This window comes from Poecilia reticulata, chromosome 22 (genome assembly GCF_904066995.2).
Source record: "Poecilia reticulata chromosome 22, P_reticulata-male-v2, whole genome shotgun sequence".
Lineage (NCBI taxonomy): Eukaryota > Metazoa > Chordata > Actinopteri > Cyprinodontiformes > Poeciliidae > Poecilia > Poecilia reticulata.
This window is the reverse complement of record NC_088851.1, coordinates 3,379,204-3,398,228: the sequence shown is the minus strand read 5'-3', so window position 1 is coordinate 3,398,228 and position 19,025 is coordinate 3,379,204. Positions and strand designations below refer to the sequence as shown.

Here is a 19,025-nt window from a genome sequence, read left to right as displayed (position 1 = left end):
CGGGTCCTTGTCTATTGTCAAACGCATGTCTTATGTCCTGGTCTATGTTAGCTAGCCAGCACAGTAGAACTGGGAAGTCCTGTGTCGGCATCAGCTCTAGTTGTCAGTCTTCTGTGTATCAGTGCTACCAGTATTAGCTGCGTGCTATATTCTCTGCCGTGCCGCCTGTTCTGGACTGTGAACCTTATCATTAAATTAATTATTTTCATCACATCCTGGGTCTCTCTCCTCACCACTATCACCTCCACCACATGACAAAAATGCGCATAAAAAAACATTGATGGAAACACGTGCCAAGTTCATGGTATGTTTTTTAGTTTGACATTCTGACAGTATTCTAGGAAACTAATTTTAAAACTATCGTACACAGGAAAGGCATAATACAAAGTCATGCACAAAATGCCTTTACCAGCAGTGGTTTTAGTATTACAGAAAAATATCGCAAACGATGCAGTGCAAAGAAAACTAGTGTTTAATGACTGAGAGGATTTTCTGGCTCATGATGACAATTGGCTTTAGGTTTTAGCGGTAATGGTTTTAGAACTGTGCTCAGAGATAAAGTTGGATTTGAAACGCCGTATGATGAACTGTGCTGGGTTTCAAGTAACGGAGGGAACTGGGAGAGAGAGCACATTTCTACTTGCTCACCACAAGATGAATATGTTTATGGTACCAAAACCATCTTCATTCTGTAATTGCAGCACTTATATGGGGTGTGTAAATGCAACTGACATTGTGGCGAGATGGCCCGTTTTAACAAGAGATTCTGTCTTTCTGCTAAACAGTCTGGGAACAAGCTGCAAGCTGGCAAAAATTAAGATGGGTGACCAGCTCCTGAAGCATATTGTGCCCTCTAAAATATCACCTTGAACTCATGTTACAATTGGTATTCAGTGTTTCAAGCTACAGATGCATTGTCAACAATTTTATAGCAAATTTGTAATTTTTTTTTAACAGTTTTCCCTGCCAAGAATTTATTTACATTATTTACTTGTTTAGTTATTTACTTTACTTTATTTATTAATTAAGGATATACTTTTAAAGAATGTAAAAAAAATGATCTGACCTCCACTAGTGTTTGCATCATGGTTAGCGTGTTATCTGTGTGGTGGAAGGCTATAATGGCTAGCCGGAGGTACGCTATTCATTTTAGCTAACTTGAGCTATTTAAAACAACTCGAACTGAAAAACTTTATATGAGTGGGATAAAATGCTGCATTAACTGATATTAACATTCTATAAGAGTTGTTTCATTGCACTTTGATCAACCGAATAGTAACTGTGTTCCTGTGTGGTTAGCCTAGTTGTATCTGCTAGCTTGATAATTCCCACATCAACAACAACTCTATAGTTCTGCCATCAATGGAGTGAACTTTTGATTTTGTTTCAGTCAGTTGTGCAACAGCATTATAGATGGTATGTTGGTATGTTTCATGGTTGTTTGAAAATGATGCTAGATTTTTGTAGCTGCCAACTATTTAAGGAGTAGCTGGAACAGAAATATCTTTATTATCCCACTTTGGGGAAATATGGGTGTAATACCAGTAAAGTGACAAGGCATGAAGGCATGTTAAGACAAAGTATTAAAAACAAACAAAATTAAGAATAATATGTAAGGGCAGAGTTGCAACATAATCTACTGTGCAGTTATCAAAAGTAGCATAGTCTGATCAAAAGAAATGTGTAATTAAGACTATTCTTTTTAAATGTACAAAATGTGCAGGAGTATTTTTCCATTTTATAAAGACTATTTACAGCACATGAAAAATGTATAGCTTCTCATGAGCTTGCAGTGATGCAACACCTATCGTGTTACATGTAAAGGTATTTCCAGTGATATGTTTTTAGGACATCACCTTAAAAATCAAAACTAATGTTCTAACTCTGAAGTTGTCTAAAGGCTGTCCACTTTTCCAAATGGAGGATAAAAACATAAAAGGAGAGGGGAAATAATAAAACATTATAACTTTGCTTTACTTTGTTCAGCATTCTTTCTGCTGAAAGACCCGCTGTCCTGCAGTGATGCTTAAAATAGCTAGCTTTAATTCTGTCTCCCTCACCGCAGAGTTCAAATGGGGGTTATTGTTACTGCAATGCTGGCAGTGCTTATTGCATTTTCTGATCTGGGTAAAAAAAATAAAAAATTCTGACCAATCAAAAAGCTGAAAATCATCTGATTCAATACCAATTTCTTGCATCTCTGCTTCATATCTGTAAGTTTTTTGCAGGGTAAACTATAGTTTCAGGGTTTTTTTAAGTCTCTGTTCACATTCAAGTCAAGGAAGACATATGTAAAGTTTTAAACACATGAGCTTCAACTATTCCTCTATGTACTACTTCATTCACTTACAGTATAACAATAACTGATGACTCAGATTTGGCACTTCAAATATAATTACGTTTTTCTGCAGATAATTTCAGGAGCATCTAAACCTCTCATTTGGAGAAGTTCCTGTTCTTCCCTTGTGTTGACAGGATTGTTAATCGTGTGCAGATTCCCACAGGCATTTTGACATCTTTTTCTTGTTTATATAGAGATATTCCTAAACAGGGAATGCTAGACATGAACAATGTCCATAGATTTATATGTATGCACATTTCTATATATGTACTGTAGATAGTTTTTGCTGTTTTCTTCTAAGCATCCATGTTTAAGTTGAACTCCATGTAATTCTACATTAGGTCTGCTACTGTATGTGTGTGCTGAACTCAGCTGTCCGTCAGTGTAAGGCCATCTTTACCTCTGACTCGTTAAAATCACAATTTTTATTTTCTTTCTCCCTGCATGTTTACACACAAGTTTGAATGTTCTGCCTTTTCTGTTCCTCGGCTGCTCTGCCTCAATAATTAATTGGTTATCATAAATCATTGAGGGAAAAACATTGAGACTCAAAGAGCAGTAATCTGTTTCTAAAATGATCAGCAGAAGCATTCCTGTGCTCCTTTGGTTCACAGATGAGTCCTTAAATCACAAAATCTGTCTGCAATGATGAGTCGGAGGACAACGGCTTGAGAAAAGGAATAGAACAGTGGAGACACTTCGAAAGAAAAGAAAATGTCTTTGCCTGTGTGTGGTTTCTAGCTGAAGCCGTCCTTTCACTCCTAAAAGCTGCTACAAGCGTGCTGCATATGGAAGAAGATTGGTGCATACATCTTTTAACAGCCTCTTGAGCGCTGTAAGCCTAATGACAGTTATGTAACTGTTCCCCCTCAAGCCTCGCATGGCTGCTCGTTGCATAATGTTAGTGTTATTTCTTTTATGCAGCAATGATTTTGTGTGGGGGCTGACTGTTGGTTCAGTGCCATAAGGTGCCTCCCATCTTGTTAGTTCTTTTTAAGGTGTACAAAAAGAAATGCTGCTCTCTGGCTACTGCTGCTCAGTGCCTGCATTATATACACTTGCTGGGTACTTTTGTAATAAGATGAAGCATTTTAGTCTTCTTTTTAATATGTTTTATCTTGTACAGTGCCTTTCAGAAGTATTCCCTCCTCAAAGTATGTAACTTTTTAAATATATGTTAAAATATTTTCTACCATGTTGTGATGGTATGATACAATCTGTCAAATATTTAGCAACTCTGGCTTCTCCCAGTGGTCCTACTGCCATCAGCAGAAATACACCGCTTTGTCAGAAACAACCATTCAGAGCCAGGGGGAGGGTCTTAGCACTGCTCCCACCCTCCCCCTTGCTTTCTGCTACAGCTTCTTCCCAAGAGCAGAGCCTGCCATGAATGCTAAGGCTAGTTAGCATAGTCACCGATGATGACAGATAAACAGTTTTCCTATAACGGTAAGCTGTTTCTCCTCTATTAACGCATTGAGCAGCTTGTACAGATGCCTGATTGACAGCCCTAAAATTCTCCTCCGGGCTCTGATTGGTTGTTTCTGACTGGGAGCGGTGTGTCTCTGCAGATAGCAGTAGGAGCAATGGAAGGAGGCGGAGGAGCTTCTTCTTTTTTTTCAGACTGTTTCATACTGTCATGACATAGTTACAGTTTAAACAAATATGCTTAAAGCACCTTTTTTAAAATAGAAGTTACATTCTGCAGCTTTAAAATCTTCAAGCTTTTTTCCAGGAAAATTACAGACTTAAATGTATTTTGGGAAAATTTAATATGATAGTCCAAACATAGTTGAACATAATTATAAAGTATAAGGAAAATCATATTTTCTTTAAAAAATATGGGCTAAAGATGCTGCGGGGAAAAGGTTCTGCAGATACGACTTCAGCTGAACAGTTGCAGAACAACTGAATCCTGAGGAATCGATCCCAATCACAGTTTCCTGTTGACCTTTAGGCGCAGCCTCTTTAATAGGCCTCTAGTCTATTAAGGAGACTAGAGACCTCCTTAATAGTCTGGCCATATCTGGCTTTCCCCAACATATAGGTCTTACTTTCAACAGTTTTTTTTTTCTGCATTCACACTTTCCATATCTGGTCTTCTGTTCTGGAATCCATACCTTTCCTTATTTGAGCAGTGTAAGACTTCTGCTTTATCAGACACTACAGTAAAGATAAAAAACTGTACAAGAATTTGAGTTTTTGTGTTCAGCCCATTTTACTCTTATACAAATCAGCAAAATCACGTGCCACCAGCTGCTTTTAGACATGAAGTTAGAAATGGACTCCATATGTGGTAAATTTAGTGTCTGTGATTCTGGTTGTTCTGTGAATGCATGAGAGAACAACAGTGAACAAATAACATCATGAGCAATAAGCAATTAATCAGTTAATCAATGAATTGCATGATAAATTAGAGTGAGCTTAATACTTTAGTGAATGATTTGAAAATAATTGAAATACAGGTTAGATTTTGATTTAAAAAAATATATTAAAATGTATTTAAAACATTTATTAGATTCAAATAATTGTTTTTATTATTTTCATCTTCTCTCCTGCTTTCTGTGACGCTCTGCCACATGAAGTTCTGTGGTTGTAATGTCATAAAATGTAAAAATGTCCATGGGTGTGGACGATGATTGGACTGTACTTTGCACACACTAGTAAAAACTTTAATTTATTATTTGCCTGTTTTTCCAGCTCTTCTTGTTGCTGCTCGTTTGCACGACTTTTGCCGCACCACCAAAGAAATTGTGAACGTGGTGAAGGTCTGTGAGAACACGCTGAGGAAAAGGTGAGTCGAGAAGATTTTGATTTGGCCCCTCCTCTTTCTAGGAATCCTCACAGCTTTTCTGATCCCTCCAGGTTTCTCAGCCACCTATATTGAGCTGCATCAGTATGGCCCAGTGAGTGTGTGTGGGGTTTTTAAGATGTTATGCTCCTTCTAACAGGCTGACGGAGTTTGAGGACACGCCCACAAGTCAGCTGACCATAGAAGAGTTCATGAGGGTAGATCTGGACGAGGAGTGTGACCCACCGTGTTTTACAGCTGGGCTGAGGAAGAAAAAAGACCAGCAGGTATCTGTTTGGGTTCCTGGCCTCTACAAAACCTTTTTCTGCATCTGATAAGTGTGGAAAAAGAAAACAGTGTGGAGAAACAGCTGAATTGCCAGAATATTTTCCATATTCCATTATTGTTTTGGTCCTCTCTTAACCCCTGATGTCCAAACTTTCTTCCAAATGTTTCTCCTTCTGTCCTTTTATGCATCTTCCCTTTCTTTCATGTTCTTCCTCTTTGCTCTGTTCTTTCCTTCTTTCTGTGTCCTTCCTGCAATTCTTTACCACATTATTTTATTCTTTGTCCTTTCTTCCAATTTTTTAGGTTCTTTAGGTCTACCTTCCTTTTCTTTCTTGTCAACCACTTCTTCTACCCATCCTGTCTTGTTCCACCTGCCTTCATTTGTCATCCTTATTTTCTTTCTTCCTTGTGTCCTGATTCTCCTCTTTTCTTCTTGCCATGTTTCCTGCATCTTTCTTTCTGGTGTCAATCCTTCGTTCCATCCTTTCATCTCCTCCTTCCGTTTGCTTCCTTTATTCTGTCCATGTGTCCTGTCTTCTTTCTTCCAGTGTTTTGTTTTTACAATTAATAATTTAAAGCCTGACCTCTGAAAAATGAATAACTTTAGTTATTTCGTAGTCAGTTTGTTCCGTTTGCAAATTAAAATAAACATGAGGGACAGAGAATTCAGAGCAGTTCTTCCATGAAGTTGTGAAGGTACCCTGACTGATTTCAGCTCAGGCTTTCAGAAAAACACACTTCAAATTAAAAATAAAATATTTGTTACTTTTAACAAACATAATTGCTTCTCATGTCACACAAATCCTCAACAAAAACTCCATCCTGTTCCACTCTGTCTCTTTAAGAAGTTTCTCTACCTCCAGTTTCTGTTTGGTATTAAAATTTCTCTGATCCCAAAAAAAAGAAGAAGAAAACAAACAAAATAAAGGTGGCAAATTATTGTTCAGATATGTTTTTGACTGTTTTTAACTGTTATGTGAAATTATGTTTTTCTGGCTCCATAGTTAATAATCTCTCTACATCAGAATTAAGACTGTTAATTTTTTTTAAGTGTACAAAAACTTGAACGTAACCAGACCTTTAAACCTCTGGAAAGACGCGCTGAGCATTTTTCCTGAGCCGTGTCTTGTATTGGCACTGACATCAGACTCCTGTTATCCTCTCACTCTGCATTACAGGTCAGATTTAGAAAAGGCTTTCATTGTATAATTTGGTATTTTGTTTCCCCCTCTAGCTGAAACTGGAGCTCCAGAAAAAGATAGGTGACTTTGAAGGTATGAAAATAATATTGCTGTTCCAAATGGAATTCTGATTCTCAATGTCAAATTAAATTCTGTTCGTTGGCTTTGTTGGTGATCTGTAACTTTGATTTCTACTAGCACTCTTAGTTTATTTTCACATTCTACAGTGCATTTCAAACATATTCGTATCACTTTTATTACATTTGGGGCCAAACTTTGGACAGCCCTGCATTAGGGGATGAAACATGAAGGCATGTCACAATAAACCATATGTAGAAATTAAACACCACCTATCATGTCTTTTCCCCTTCATTATTGTCCACTACTTTGTCTTGGCTTAGCACAAATCCCATTAAATACGCTGAAGTTTGCAGTTGCAAAATCAACCAAGCTTCCAAAGAATCCAGTGTGTTTATCTGGCCTGTAGATCTGAAATGTTTTACCGCTTCACTTCTCCCTGAATCAGATGAAATCCAGGAATTCCAGGATGAAATAGATGCAGAGCTGGAGAGCTGCAGACCCAAGCTGAGAGGCGTTTACGCTGCCTACACCAAGGAAGGTGGGTGAAATCACACCTGCATTCAGAGGGGGGAAGGAACCAGTCACATTGTCTGATTCAGAAATGAAAGTTTACTTGTGCAAAGAAAAGTCTGTACTTGTTGCTTGTACTCAAGCAGTTGTTAAAATTGTCAAAATTATATATTTTTTTAATACTTGACTCATCCAGATACATATTTAATAACCGATTGCAGTTTTCTGACCGATCACCAATCTTTCAAAAGCTTTTTTCAACTAAACCCACTGTGAAGATTGTTCTGCTACATTAGATTTAAATTAATTGGTGTCACAGATTAATGATTAATTGATTTTGTCATGTCTTCATTTCACGTTTTCTCCCCTCAGATATCTTAAGTGATGACGACAGCTCCTCGTCATCTAAAGAGGAACCGAGTGAAGGCGACGAGCTTCAGGCCGTGGCGAAGCACTTCGGTAGAGAGCTGGAAGAGCTCACCCTAGAGGCTCTCATCAAACTAGAGGGGGGAGAGTTAGAGGAGGAGAACCAGGAGGAGAATGTCCCCAAGCGAAAAGGCCCCTCACTGGCTTCCATACTGGGAAGAATGACCTCCTCATCCTCTCTGGGCCTCTCAGAGACCTTCAGTCACTCTGTCGGGGGCGACGTGGACATCGGTAAGTTTGCCAATAGAAACTCAGCCGGTAATTTTTATGTAGTTTTTCTTATTTCTTGGGATTTTTTTTTTTTATTCCATTTCCTTCTATTCTTCTGATGTAGCACAGTTATGTAAAAACAGAATTACCCCAGTTATGTTAATTACGCTTTAAACCCTAATTACTAGAGATGCACTTATCTGAATCTTGTGGCCAGTTTCTCTTGCGTTTGGACCTCCCCATGCCATTAGCAGCCCACTGTGATTGGCTCTTTAACCCTAATGCGCCGACTGTCTGCCATCCACACATGAACGACTCGCTCCAAACATTTCTGGTTATACAGTATCCCAGCGATTATACATCATAAAAACATAAAAATACTGAAAAACAAGCATCAGAATGATGAGACACTCGCCTTTGCTATTCATCTTGTAAATTGGATAATTACTGCTTAGCCAATTACCTTTCAGCAAGTCAACACGTTATTTGACCCCAACTAGCCTTAGCATCCATGACAGGCTGTGCTGTGGGGAACTAGCTGTAGCCTAGCAGAGAGCAAGGCAGAAGGTGTGAGCAACCTCCACATCAGTTGTGACTCCATTGCTGCTTCTGATTAAATATTACTCCGAATTAGAGGTGCAGAAAGAAATTGATTTTATAATGAATCTCAATTGCTAATCCTGGGAATTCTGAGTCAATTCAAACTCTCAAAAATTGATTTTGCAATGCGTTTAAGTTGTTCGTCTTTGCCGCTCCTATTTTTGAGTAAACTGCTTGTCGTATTATTCGTCCGCTCGGCCACCGTATGGATTTTGAATAATTCTTTGAGACTTTTTGTATTTAACAAAAGTTCAGGCAGCTAAGCTAACTGGTCATGATCGGTTATCATTGGCCAAAGGGCAAAATCGGGGCAAAAAATCATGTAGTGGGAACTGGGCTTAAGTTAAAGAATTTGATGCGCAAACCTATTTTTGCTTAAATATAATTTTTTGGAATTTGAATCAACATGGATCCTTATAGAATTGTTTTAAATAAATGTCCTACTTGTTCAGACTGTCTTTTCCTCTTGTCAGTTGCATAATTTAAACAGAATCTCCAAACTGTTTGAGTACAAAAATTGGTTTCTGAATCAAATCATGACCCTAAAAATCGGAATCGAATCGAGTTGCTAGACACTGAAAAATTGACATCTCTACAGAATGAAATGCAATTCTGAAGTGGATCCTCCCACCGTTTAGTGCAGCTGTGGGAAATGCATCAAAAACAGCTTTTGGTTCAGCAATGAACACTTTTGTGATACTCAGATCCACATATTCAAACTAGTGAGCCATAGTTTCCTAAGATGTTTTCCATACATTAGACAGCCCTTCCTCTCCCATCAGAACACATTCACCTCCCACCCCGTCCTCCCACTGAGAGCCATAAAAACACGTTTCCTGAGAACTAATGCAGCAGCATGTCACCATTACATCACATCCATCAGCGCCTCTGCACACCCAGATAAGGAAGGTTAGGTACACAGAGCCTCCTACTCTTGTAATGAGGTAATTATGGGTTACGTATGACGGATCCCTGCAGTGGCTTTATTTGTGCAACTGTTTGTGGGCCACAGTGACAAAGGCTGCAATTACTTGCACTCTGTTATTTCCTGCCAGCAGAAAAGTTGAGTTGGCTTTGTGTTTAGGTGTCAGTTAGGTAAACGTATGTACGTGCTTCTCTTTTTACGTATTTATCACAACAGTTTGCTTCCAGTGGGGAGAGGCTGTGGTTATTTCATCCTTATGAAAACTAAATACAAGGTGTGAACAGAAGGAGAAGCAGAGGTTTCTGTCTGACATGAAAAGTAAGGAAGCAAGCTAACGATGAAAGATTCCTGACAGAGGATTGTTACACTTTAAACCATCAAACCTCACAACATTCTGTCTAAAAGGGTGAGCGATGTTATAATGTTATTCCCTCATGAAAAACAAAAATTTTTGCCTTGCTTTGTTCATGCATGTTAGAGAAATCCTTTAACCATTCAGGTGCGCAAAATGCCTGATTGGACCTAGCCCCGCCTTCAAGGTGTAGCTCCTCCTCAGAGCTGCAATTTCCAAGCTTCTGCCTCACAGAGCAGCCGTCCTCCATGACTTCCCCACTAGGCTCCTTCAGACTAGCCAGCAGCAATTAGCAAACTCCTGGCAGAACTGCTTCTCAATGCAATTCTGGTAAAAATGTTAAGGGGTTAATAGAGGAACCATGTTGTGATGAAGGCAGAGTTTCAGAAAGTAACTCTGCCTTCTCTGTCCTCTGTCTCTTTTTAAAGAGACAAGAGGCCCAGTTTCAAGGCATTAAATTACAATGTTAGTTTTCCTTTTAATTCATATATATATATATATATATATATATATATATTACAACTTATATATATATTACAACTTATATATAAGTTGTAACTCTAACTAAAAGTAACTTACTTACTTGACAGAGTGCCTGGAAAACACACAATACTGCCCCTTTAAGAAAACAAATGTATTTTTGATGGATTCTATAAAGCAATCCTATTGCTTACTATGTTTCATCATTGATTTGGAAATAAAAGTGTGAGCATGGATTCATATATATATATATATATATATATATATATATATATATATATGTACACTAGATTAAAATACAATACATAAAAACATTTTTGTTATGACTGTATATCCAGAAGAGAAAAACATAAAAATGGTCCTTTAGGAAAAATGAGGGGATTAAAAGTATTTAGCAAATTATAAATCTAAGTAATGATGGGAACAGATATGATGAAAGTGGTTTGAATAAAAGTCTTTAAAAAAAACATCCTTATCCAGATAGCCTCCTTGACCTAATATTGCTATGGAAATATGTGTTATGGGTGAGATTCTGAGTGAAAAGAGCCACAACTACATTGAGTAAGTGCTCTTATACTCCACAAGTCCTTCAGTTAATTGTAAACGTCTCCCTTTTTATTGGATTTAGAATGACGTTAGCCCATGTCATCCTTCTTGATTCATGGACCACAGCACTCATTGCATGTAGCCACAAATGACAAAATTTCCTTTAAAATGACAAATGGCTGTGACAGAAGGGTTAAAGGCTGCTGGTGGAATTAGAGGTTGACCTCCATGGTGTAATTAGAGGAGAGTCATTCTTTTCTCAGAAGCCGTCTGTATGTTCAGCCCCCTCTGCCATTATAAAGCAGAACCTAGACTAATAGTAGTGTTTTTAGGGCTTATTAATAGCAGACCTCTGCCCAAATTATTGTTCTTAATGTGCTTTTGTCTGGCTTCCTACTGTGTGTGTTAGTAAATTGTGTGAACGGGGTTTCCCATTTTAAAAGACAGACTAACAGACGACGGAGCTGAGATGTTGAGCTGTCTTTACATTAAGAACCGGCTCAGTGAGCAATACCTGATGAAACAGCCAAATCTGGTATGTTCATAATGGGGGTTAACAGTTTCAATATGAATGAATTGACAGTTTCAATATGAATGAATCCCAGACTTCAAACTTTATTCACCTTAAAGTTTACAAAACAGTCACATAAATCAGCATTTTACAATTTGTCTGGGGAAATTTGTTTGGGGGAAGATAAGTGCGCTAAATGTTTTTAAAGTTGGCAAAAGCCCTAAACAAAAAATCGCACATGCTATTAGCGGATTAGCGTACGTGTGCCACACTGACAGCAGAAAACAGCTAGATTGGAGTTCTCTATCGTTCACTGTGTCCTGTGGCATTTAGCTTGTTATATTCCCTGTTCTAAAAAACAGGGAATATAACATTTATATTATAAAAGAAATTTCTAACTCGCTTTGTTTTTAAGCAAGGTGAAAGCTGTTTACATTTAGTCACCAGCTAATGTTTCATCTGTTAAGTAATTATTTTCACATCTGCGTATTGAGAGAAAGAAATTAGGCTAATGGTTCCTCTGACTGTGACTTATAAAAAATTGATGGCATCTTTCTTACCCACTCTTCACTGTATTTGTGGCAGGACAGCTGCGTGGCCCGACTTTGGATCTGGTACAGTTGAAGTTGACAGCCATATGGCTGAATGGGCACAGCCTCTCAGGGGAAAGGTTGACATGATTGGGTGGCAGACAAACGGGCTTTGACAGTCTGAGGAGACAGGTGTCACTGATACAGAGCCAGTCTGATGTTTCCTTCAGACTCGTGGTATTCTCGTAGGACAGCTTGTTATGCGGCGAACTCCAGCAGCATCACGCTGTGCGTCTGCGGGGCCTGCAGCAGTCGGTGCAGTATCGGCCCATCACAGCACTTTGCTTTGATTGGAGATGATGCGCTTCTTCTGGCCTAAGGAGATGAAGGGAAGCCGTCCCGTTTGGTACAGCCGGCCTGACAGGAAATGTCAGCTACCATTTAGCAGGCGGTGCCAACGCAGGAAACTACTCCTCTTTTTGCTTCTGTCACAACGGATTTGACTGTCACCCACTGTAACAAGGCAGCCTTTTGCGGCTGGATTTACGGTGAAGATGAAAGTCGAGGCAGAGTAAGGTGGAAACAGCAATGGTTTGTTCTTCCAGAACACGGCATCAAGAACAAAAGTCCAGAACAAAAGGCTCCATGCTAACCACTAAAAATACTCAAATACAGTTAAAACTTCTTGTGTGCAAATTGTTATTGATGTGCAAATCTATGCTTGAAGTAGAGTGATAAAGTGCGAAAAGTGCTCTTACAGTGCCTTACAGTTCCAGTAATGAAGATCTCTTCATTTCACCCCTTTTTCATCTCTTATTCTCTTAATCTACAATTTTTGGCTGACGTTTGTTTTTTTTTTGTCTTGACTTTACTCAACTCCTCATGCTTCTTCTTAGGCATGTCGCAATACGCAGTGAATTAATTAATCGCATGATAATTTGAAATGCCACAGACTGATCAGGCAGAGCAGCACAGGAGGATCTGTGGGTGAAATTAAAGACTTGGTATTTCACATTTTACTTTCTTTTACATCAGATGAAAATTTCATGTATTGTTCGGATTTGATCAATCTGTTTGAGAGAATAAAATAAAAACAGAGTTTGATTCATCAGTGTGGTGTAACATCTGACTAGTTGATGAAAAATCATTTTATGGCTGCTGTCTAGCATTTTAAATGTTTGATTCTCATACACGATGATGGACCCATCACACACTGAATATGTGTAACAGATTTTTAAGCCTCGCCTTCCTTTCATCTGTCATCCCACTCGTCTCTTGGTGGTTTCATTTTTTAGACTCACTGTGTAGATGATTTCTTCTTTCTGCTGATTGGAAATAACTTTATCTGTTTGGAAGATGCTACAATTTGACACGTCTTTGGCCAAAATATTTAAAGTATGCAAAATACTTTCTGTATAAACAGTTATCCAGTTTATGCAAGGATACACAGATGTGGCAGCAAGAAAGCCACAGCAACAATGATGGCTGCTTTCCTTGGTTCATGGTGATGGTGGAAGTGTCATTCAGTATAGTTTGCTTTCTCGTGCTCATTGGACGTTCTTAAAGCTACAGCAGGTAACTTTTAGAATTTTTTTTTTTTTTTTTTTTACATATTTGCTACAACTGTCACTTTGTCCTGACCTTATAATGAGACAGATAATCTGTGAAAAAAATCAAGCTCCTCTGCCTTCTCCTTGTGGCTCTACTGCCATCTGCAGGAAAGCAACTCTGTCAGAAACAACCAATGAAAGCCAGGGGGCGGATCTTAGCACTGCCAATGCCCACAACCTCCCTCCTGCCCCTTGCTCCATAGCGGAGCCTGCAGTGAATGCTGTAGTTAGCTAGCAACAGTTTTTCTGTAAGTTTAGGTTGCCTACGTTTTAGCATAGTTGCAGCAAGTAGGCAATCTTGAGTTTGTTTGCACATACACAAGCCTGATTGACCGTTTTTTTAGCACTGTCAATCACAAGAAATCCAAAAAAATTTCTTGATCCAAAAAAATTAAAATTAGAATAATTTTAAAGTATAATAACTATAAAAGTCTTATTTGAGGTCAAGTGTGTCATTTGAAGAGAATCTATAAAGGAGGTAGTTTGGTTTTTTGACAATCCAGAGCAGAGTCACTGTTAGAAACTTATATTTTGGTTATTTTTCTCTATGGGTGAACCCTGGAATGGGAACGCTGCAGTAACGATGTGCTCTGCAGAATATCATCTCAACTTGTCCGTTCTGGTTATCGTTTCCATGACAGGTGGTACTGCTGACAGTGGAGAGCTGGACCTGAGTGGCATAGATGACAGTGAGATCAATTTGGTATGTAAAACCTCTTCATGGATCCTCATGTATGAAAACATCTATGCACATCCCTACATATAGAAGAAAATACTTTACAATTTTGCAAAAAAAAAAAAAAAAACATTGTTGGAGACCTTTTATTTCACACAGTTCAGCCAAATGAAAAGTGGGAACACTAACTTTTTATGATGGCTAAATTGAATTTCTGACCTCCTTACAAAGATGTGGAATCGGAACAATACAAAACTTTAGATTTACATGCTCTTCATATTAGATTTCAGCATTGAACCAAAAACAAATCCAGACATCGGCTTTTATTATCAAACATGTGCTTTTGTGGGGAGTTGGAAGATGAATAGGACTGACATGGATCATCTAGAGCAGCTCTGCTTTCTGCTGCTCAGGATATATGACATTGTTTTGACCCGGTCACTTCTGCTCAGTATTGCTCTGGACAGGCGTTTATATTGTGCTGTGCAGCTGGATCAACCTATTGAGATCTAGAAATACATTAAAACATTCAAATACACAATTCAGTTCTTTTTTTTTAAATGAAAAAATAAAAATGTTGTCTAAAAGACAATAACAGCATTCCTTTAGTGAATGTTTGATTATTTATAGCACAGAATGAATCTACGGCTAAGATATTACCAACATGAACCTGTGAAAAAGCTCAGCCATTTTGATAACAAAAGGTAATTACTAGAAGATATTGTTTCCCAAAATACAAACGGATGGAGCCACTTTAGGAGTTTGATGTAGAACATACTTAGACAAAAGTTTTTTGGTTTTTTTTCCTAAATGCAAAATGTGTTTTATTTTTTTGTACAGTTTTGGTTTAAAACAACAGATCTTTATGGAATCCCACTTGAATTTTGTTTTTGTTAATAAAACTGAGCACTGTAGAACCTTCAAGGTCTTCTGCTATCAGTAGGTCTTGCAGCATGTCTGAATCAACATACTCACTCACACCTTTGTATCACATCCCAACAGCTTGACATGTGCAGACACTGACCAGTCCACAGTATTATCACCCAGCTAATTAGATTGCGGTGTGTCCCTAAGTCCAGCCTATTGTCCCAAGAAGATAAATATGTAATGTAATCTGATTACTTTGCATAAAGGACCCAGCACTTTACAACTTTACATGTGGTCGAGACTAAATTAGACTTGGACTTGTGAAAACTGACACTAACTTTCCTCGGGCTGCGAACAAAAGAACTGGGTGACAGAAAAAGCCAAACAAGTGAATGAAAGGGTTCCCAAAATGAATCCTCTCTTTTCTAAACAGAATGTGGCTGTAGTGTTTTGGTTTTGCACAGTTTAGTCCTGGAAAACCAAAAGCCGTCAGTTTTTTTTGACAGATGAATCTTAAATGGCTGTGGATGGGTGACGATTCGGCCTTGTTTTGCAGCCACAAAAGCTGAGCACCCTGCAGTGGTTGAGTCACTCTTCAACTTCTCATTATACAAACATATTTTGGAACCAAATGTGGAAAAACATGTCCTCTTGAATTTAACTCCTCTATTTTCTTTTGTATCTCTGCAGTATCTGCTGAGTGACAAAGAAGTTGAAATCAAAACTGCACTCTGGATGGCAGAAAATGCAGACTACCTAAAAGCGCAAAAAGGTACCAGAGGCCGCATGACCGGTCAGCCTAGGGTGTGCTTCAGTGCAGAATTTTCTTTTTATTTAAATACTTTGACTGATTTCATACCTTGATGTACCTTTCACTTTTTAAGTCAGCTCTATAGACACGTTATCGAGTGTTATTGTTTACATTTGGAAATTTTGCACATGCGCCCAACTCTGGAAGGCAAACAGCCTATTAATACTTTTGCTGCCCTTCCATAGCTGTGATGCTGCAGTAGAACAATTTAATTGTTAAAATGAAGCCTGGACATGTAGGTGTTATTAATTTAGTGCAGTGTGCCACCTGAAATGGAAAGTACCAGAGAAAAACTGGTGAACAGAAAAATAACTCAATCACTCATATTCTATTTTCACCCACTATTGGCTTTACGCTACTCACAGACCTGTTGTCATAGCAACTGACAACCCTTTTTTTTTTTAAATCAACTGAACCAAAAAGCACAGAATTCCGCAGTATATCTTTGTGAAGGTTTTCAAAGTCAAGCTAGCATCTCCCTCTCTATTTTTCTTTTATTAAAATTTTTTACTGACCTGGAAAATGTGATACCATTGGAGCTGGTATCACAAATCTAGCTGTCATTGTGTTGACAATTAATAGCAAAACTTTTTATTTTGTATATTGCATACATTTGTGATTTATCAACATTTAGCGCGTTACAACATGTCTGTAGGTGCACAGATCGTGGTTATTGGTTTTTATGCTCATCGTTCTTGTTTGCAGAAAAGGAAGCAAAGATCCAAAAAGAGAAGGAGCTTGGGATCTATAAAGAAAAAAAGGTAAAACCAATTAACCTTGGAAATGTTAATTGTTGGAATTTCAACAGAAACACAAATAGCTGAGAAATGAAAAATAATGTCAAGTAAAAAAAATTCTGACAGTTTTAAAGTAAAAGTCAGCCAAAAGGGCAAAGGTGGGCTTTTATTAAAAGCTTAACTTGTGCTGTACCTTAGATACGCTTTTAATATTTGAAGTAATTGTGATTTCCCAATCTGCACTCAAAACACATTCTGAAAAGAACATGCCATTTACGTCGCAAAAGTAGAATAAAATAAAAATAAAAATTTACGAGTTGGATCAGGAAATCAGGAGTTGGTTTTAATTTCTACTGGAGACTGGCCAGTAGAAAACCGAAAAATCAGACCTATTCCTGATTGAAGAATGAACAACTGTGCAGCCAATTGTTTCTTGTTAATGTCATAATAAAAGTCTGTTTTACAGCAACTCATCTCTCACATCACAGCAAGATAGTAAGAATATTCATATTTTTCTTAAATCTGCTAAGTTTTTATTTTTCAAAAACATTGCATAGTGTAAGTGTGGTGTTGTTAGGTTAAATCTTTAAAACAAAACAGAAAATATTTGTATGAAGCTTTAAAATATGTAAATGAATTGAGAATGAGAAGGTCATTCACCTCAGAGAATTGGGGATTAAATAAATAATTTTTAAAAACTCATCTCAAGTTGTCTGTTTTTGGTTTGTGAACCATTTTGATAATTATGTATCACATTAAGTCCCAGTAAAATACATTGTTTGTGGTTATGTGCCAAACTGTAGAAATGTTTATTTTGTTTGTCTGCTTTTAGATTAACAACTAATTGGGAGTGTTGTCATTGACAGACGTTTTAAATAATGTCACATTTTCTACACTTCAGTTTGTCAAGCGTATCCTTCCTTTTTGTTTTGAACAGCCCAGACGGCCCTCAAAGAAGCACCCTGCCATCAAAGCCAGCACTGCTGACGAGGCCATTGAGAAGATGTTGGAGCAGAAGAAGATATCCACCAAGATCAACTACGACGTGTTAAAGGACCTCGTCGTAAAGCCTGGCAGCAGCCCGGCTGGTATTGAGGAGTCCCCGAAGGTGGAGCCGCCGGCCCCTAGGACGCCTGCCTGCACCCGTAGACCTGCGCCCACTAGAACCCCACTGAGCCTCAGCATGCCGCTCAGCACCCTGGGAAAACGGTAGGTTGTCCTGTTAGCTTAAAAATGTTGGAACATTTACCTTAAGATGTTCCTAACAAAACAGCAGGTATGTAAATTTGACAAAATCAGAATTGGAAGAGTTATTGCTGGTGCATCTCGTTTACATTGTTTAAGGTGATTTTCATGCTGCAGTATATGTTCAGGACACAATATCCAAGTGATGATGTTGGATCTTTGATGAAAAGCAAGTAATCTTACTATTCATCAGTTAGGTCTGTTCTTCCACAAAAGCAACATGAAGCACTAACCTGGAGAAGAGGCAGTACGTATCCAGTACCTGTCATGGAAATATTCAAACAGCTGAGACATGGAGCAGTGGTTCCCAACCAGTTGTTCACCCGAGAGTCGCATTGTTTTTATTCCTGATAGTTCAGTAGACTCGGTTTGATTGGGAACTTAAGTTGCAAAATTGTCAAACTAACCAAAACCTTTGAAAAACCTGTTCCCCTCCTCGCCTGTGGGGGCACTGCACCAATAACCACTGAAGGAAATTACATAAAAACCTCTGAAAAACGCATGATCAAAACTTCTTTCTTCACAAAACTTAAACAAAAATGGAGTGGCCTCAGATTTTAGCGTCTGTTGGATTTCTGTCTTGTCTTTGGCTGAAGACCTATCAGTATGGGTGCACTGATCGCAGTTTTCTGACCAATCGCCGATTACCGACCTTTTAAAAAGCTTAACCTGCTGATTCCGATTTTGGCCGATACCAATTTTTTTGTCTGAAATGTTGCTCAATATAGCAAGAAAGTTGTTGAGTTGGCAACAGCGGGGTGACTATCTTTAACTGCAAACATGCAGACATACTGGTGTCAATCAAACGTTTCTCACCGGAGAGCAGAAGAGGACAGTGGTTGACTCTTAGACCTTTGCCAAGGTAGATAAGATCGGTGGATAAAATCGGCTTCACATGTAAAAATCAGCTGATCATTGATCTCCCAAAATGAAGGAAATCAGCACAAATAAATTGGCTGGCCGATAAATCAGTGCACCACTTTTACATCTCTATAGCTCTCTGAACTTATTTTAAACACTTTTTCCAATACTGAAGACAACCAACTTTGACTCTTTTTTGTTTGTTTGTTTGTTTGTTTTTTATCTCAGTAGCAGGATCTGTACCAAATCGGGGTGGGGGGTTGGTGCCAGTTCAACCTGGTAGTGCTTACATATGATGCATTCACCGACTGAAAGAAATTAAATATTTTAGCTTCCAGCTGGCCCCTCAGCAATCAAAGACAATCAATCTAAAAATTGACGGATTCGTCGTCTTGTATTTGTGAATCTCTGAAAAATACAAAGTTGTTTGTAGGATCCTTCTGGAA

The 19,025-nt window shown here is 38.3% G+C and overlaps 1 protein-coding gene across 1 annotated transcript in view; it reads left to right on the top strand.

Annotated features, from left to right (window-relative positions):
* Positions 1–19,025, top strand: part of brf1a (BRF1 general transcription factor IIIB subunit a) — a 66,909-nt gene that overhangs the window by 38,092 nt on the left and 9,792 nt on the right. The window contains exons 8-16 of the mRNA XM_081603156.1: positions 5,042–5,135; positions 5,293–5,419; positions 6,655–6,694; positions 7,128–7,220; positions 7,565–7,849; positions 14,024–14,085; positions 15,616–15,697; positions 16,442–16,497; positions 17,411–17,682. Of these exons, the coding sequence (XP_081459282.1) occupies positions 5,042–5,135; positions 5,293–5,419; positions 6,655–6,694; positions 7,128–7,220; positions 7,565–7,849; positions 14,024–14,085; positions 15,616–15,697; positions 16,442–16,497; positions 17,411–17,682 (1,111 nt within the window). The remainder of the gene's footprint in view (positions 1–5,041; positions 5,136–5,292; positions 5,420–6,654; positions 6,695–7,127; positions 7,221–7,564; positions 7,850–14,023; positions 14,086–15,615; positions 15,698–16,441; positions 16,498–17,410; positions 17,683–19,025) is intronic.